This window comes from Fusarium mangiferae (genome assembly GCF_900044065.1).
Source record: "Fusarium mangiferae strain MRC7560 genome assembly, contig: FMAN_scaffold021, whole genome shotgun sequence".
In the NCBI taxonomy this organism is placed as follows: domain Eukaryota; kingdom Fungi; phylum Ascomycota; class Sordariomycetes; order Hypocreales; family Nectriaceae; genus Fusarium; species Fusarium mangiferae.
Window position 1 is genome coordinate 428232 of NW_024573941.1, and position 3875 is coordinate 432106.

At 45.6% G+C, this 3875-nt stretch overlaps 1 protein-coding gene across 1 annotated transcript; it reads right to left on the minus strand.

Annotated features, from left to right (window-relative positions):
• Nucleotides 1-2816: 2816 nt before the first annotated feature.
• Nucleotides 2817-3605, minus strand: FMAN_09609 (uncharacterized protein; the record flags this gene model as incomplete). Its single annotated transcript, XM_041825513.1, has 1 exon — nucleotides 2817-3605. The coding sequence occupies one exon, from the start codon at nucleotides 3603-3605 to the stop codon at nucleotides 2817-2819; it is 789 nt and encodes a 262-aa protein (XP_041690885.1).
• Nucleotides 3606-3875: the final 270 nt, after the last annotated feature.

Below are 3875 nucleotides of genomic sequence, written 5' to 3' on the forward strand. Positions count from 1 at the left end.
TTACTTTGCACGTAGTGCACGCTATCTCCTCTATGTCCATGAGTCTGAAATGTGCAAAGATCAATGAGCTCTTATGTGACTTCTAATTTGAGAATCCACACGAAACCATCCTGGATGTGATGAACGGATATTTCACATGAGCGTTCCTCGATGCGGGCGAGTTCGATTGAATGATGGTGGGGAGGCCGCAGCCAACAAACTTTCCTAGCGCCAACAGAAGGAAGAGCTCCAGAGCATACAGTGCGACCATGTCAACATACAGTGACATTACACTGACTGACCACCTACGATCACGCCGTTATCTTTGCGGTACATAGATTACCAAGGGAAGAAGGGCTTTAAGTACTATACGTTTCTTCAAGCCTTTGACGACAGGCTAGGATTGTTGTCGTCTGACTATCCCGCGTCGAGTTGAAGACGTTTCTTATTGAGGTTGATTTTAGGGTCGCCAGATCGGTCCGGCGCTCTGATGGCTGGGGCATAGGTCAAATTCAAGGCAAAATCACGCTAACGGGGTTCTCCGGCCCAAATTTTGGTGAGAGAGACTTATCAAGTGGGTAATCACAGGCGGTCTGAAATGGCAAAACGACCAAAGTTGCATTCAAGAAACAGTGTTCTGACACTGTCGACAGAATGCTGGTTTCAGAAAATTGTTCCACGCAGCAGTTGCCAACTCTGCCTTCCTGAATAATCACTCAAGATTAAGAAAGCAATACGACCTAGCTAACCCAATAGAGCCTGCCTTCCCATTATTACCGCTCTTTTTCCTTGGGCTCATGGCTAGGGCGTCTCTACGTCCAACTAATCTGGCGTGATACATACACAATTTTCTGGTAGGGGTCGCTGAGTCTTGAGAGCTATAGGGTAGGCCATCTGCCAAGAGTAATAAACAATCTTAGGCGGTTCAGAAGGGCAGAACAAGTACTTGAATACAGAAAATTGTGTTTGGACACTGCGAACAGAATGCTGGTTTTGGAGAATCACTCAGCCGTCACCTCCCACTTCTGGCCTTAAAATTCTTCAGGGTTTTTAGCCAGTGGCTGACGCAACTACCATCTGGATCAATTGACCATCTTTCTAGCACGAGGCATATGGCTCGTGCTTTTAGGATCCCAACCCTATCGCGACACGCTAATTATCACTCAAACCTCCTCAAACCCTTTGTGTTTTCCCATTCTCAACTGAATGATATAGGCATGCCGAGTAATGACATGAACACCCCAATTATCTCTCTCTCTGTCCAACGTAACAGTAGGCAGGTAGAGCTAGAACCAATCAGCCCTCAGAGTCTTGTTTCTAAATTTTGGTCCGATTATCATTCTCAACCTCCACGTAAAGTCATTTCTGTATTGCCTCCCATACTTTACGAGTCACTCGCAGCCAGCGAATTACCTTCTCCTACGCCCAAAGCCTTGAGTTACGAAGAAGCCCAGCCATCAGAGCGCCGGACCGATCTGGCAACCTTGAAATCAACCTCAATAAGAAACGTCTTCAACTTAACGCGAGATAGTCAGACGACAACAATCCTAGCCTGTCGTCAAAGGCTTGAAGAAACGTATAGTGCTTAATGCCCGCCAACAAATGCCGATCTGATGTTTAGGCTATCATCAAAGAGTGCGAGCGAACTAATATCAAATTCAGTGACCCCGAATTTGATATTGAGCAGGATTTCGCCAGCTACGACTACAATTGCCTATTCGGCATTGAAAAAGCCTGTGACGATGATGACGAGGAACAATGCGCAAAACCAGGCTCGGTTCATCGTATACCGTGGATTTTTGAAAACCCCAAATTTGTTGCTAATGACTTCATCTCGGATATCAAGCAGGGAACCTGTGGAAACTGCTGGTGGCTTGCAGCGTTGGCATCTGTACGCCTTCGAAAGCAACTAATGGAAAAGATTTGTGTCGCTCGTGATGAGGATTGCGGCGTATATGGGCTTGTCTTTTATCGGGACGGGGGGTGGATCTCAACTGTGGTAGACGATAACCTTTATCTCACCGAAGAGGATTTTAACCAAGATATATATGATAGTATAGGTAAGAGGGCTAGGCTCTATAAAAAGTAGAAGCAGACGGGCTCTGAGGCTCTCTTCTCCTCAAAGTGCGGAGGCGCCAACGAGACCTGGGTGCCGCGGCTGGAGAAGGCTATAAATAGCCCTTTAGATATTATCCTTAACTTAATGCTGGGGCAAGACCTGAAACTGACACTGAGTCTGAAACTGACTCGGATTCTGAGCTAGAATGAAGTACCAGGTCTTCTAAATCGTGGAATGCGGCTTGCATTATTGGTCAACGCGTCTTAGCACGGAATGCGGGCACTAGCATTACCATTAGTGGAGAGCCAATGACGAATAGAAAAGAGGCTGATGATCAAAAGAGGCAATGTAATTCTTTGGTTGGCTTACGCCAACACACATATCAATATAAGAAACTTATCTACCATTAGCCCAGGATAGATCCTCCATAACCGTGCAGCTTGATGTACGGCTTGAATTCCGAACAGGTGAATCAAGTACTACTGCTGCTGCTTTAAGTCGCCACGCTAGATCCTTCTTTCCATCGCCACCCCGTTCAACAATAGGAAGTGCTCCCAAGCTAAAGAGACACTCAATAGTTTCGGTCATAGCAATGAGTTAAGCCTCATGGCTTATAGAAGAGATAGTAGATAGTATGCCAAACATGCGGAGAATCCAGGTCTATGAAGTAGATGACTAGTGTTGCGAATGTTTCATCGTAAACAAGAAGTACTCCTTGGGATATATATTTTCGAATACAAGCCACCTTGTAAATTGATAGTAGATAAGTCATAGCTACCTAGCAAAGGAAGGTAATGTCTGAAACATGCCACAAGTCCCGGCCAATCGTGCGACTTGATTCGCGACTTGAAGTAGTTCGTGCAGTAAACTTTGCTTTTGCTTCTGCTTCATGCCGTTTTACTTCTAACCATTCTGCCAGATCCCTTTTCTCCATAGCCAATGCATATTGGGCATAATTCCAACCCTCATCACCAAATTCAAGCCGAGGATCCGCGCCCAATGAAAAAAGAAGCGAGATAGTCTCCAAATCAGACGGATGCTCAAGCTGCATGGCATACATGACCGGCGTTGCAGAATCCCCATCTTCAACATCAACAGGAACTCCGAATTCTTTGATGTATAGTTTGATTTGAGGTATTTGTCGTCGTCTAACGGCACCATGCAAGCCATTAGATCGAAACTTTCGTCCTGGATTTGCTCCAAAGTCCATGAGCAAATCAGCTGTGTTTTTGTGGCCGGCAAAGTGGGCCAAGAAGAGAGCATCATCAAGATGATCTTGAAGCTGTTCACTTTGATTTGAAATGCCCATAAGTGCATAAATGACCTCATTTAGGCCTTTGTATGCAGACCAGCTTAGTAGAGAGACCTCTACTTGAGTCTCGCCGGGAGGAAAGTAGAACAGGTTGTGGCGATGGTCAAGAGAAAAGGCATCGAGTGGGTAGACAGTTCCATCGATGGTAGTGGCCTCTGTCTTATGAACAGAAGATGAGAGGTACTTGAGTACATTCTGAGCCAAGTCAACTAGAGACTCAGCTCCAAAGCTCGAAGACTGGTGTGAATAAGACATTTTGGAGAGATAAAACAGGATGATAGATGGTTGAGGCTACAGACTGAGCTGTTGATATTTTGATTGTGATAGAAGAGAAAGTTGGGAGTAAAAAGAAGAGGGGGAATGGCCCTTAAGTAGTGTACGGTAGTGGCAAAGAGAACACGGGCTTTCACTCCAGGTAGAGGGACTATGACATAGGTGACTTACTCCTGGTCTTCTGTTTGGTCATCTGAACTGCAAGCTTGAGTGGAGGCCACCAACTCGTATCAATCTCGTCGAGTTATTGGT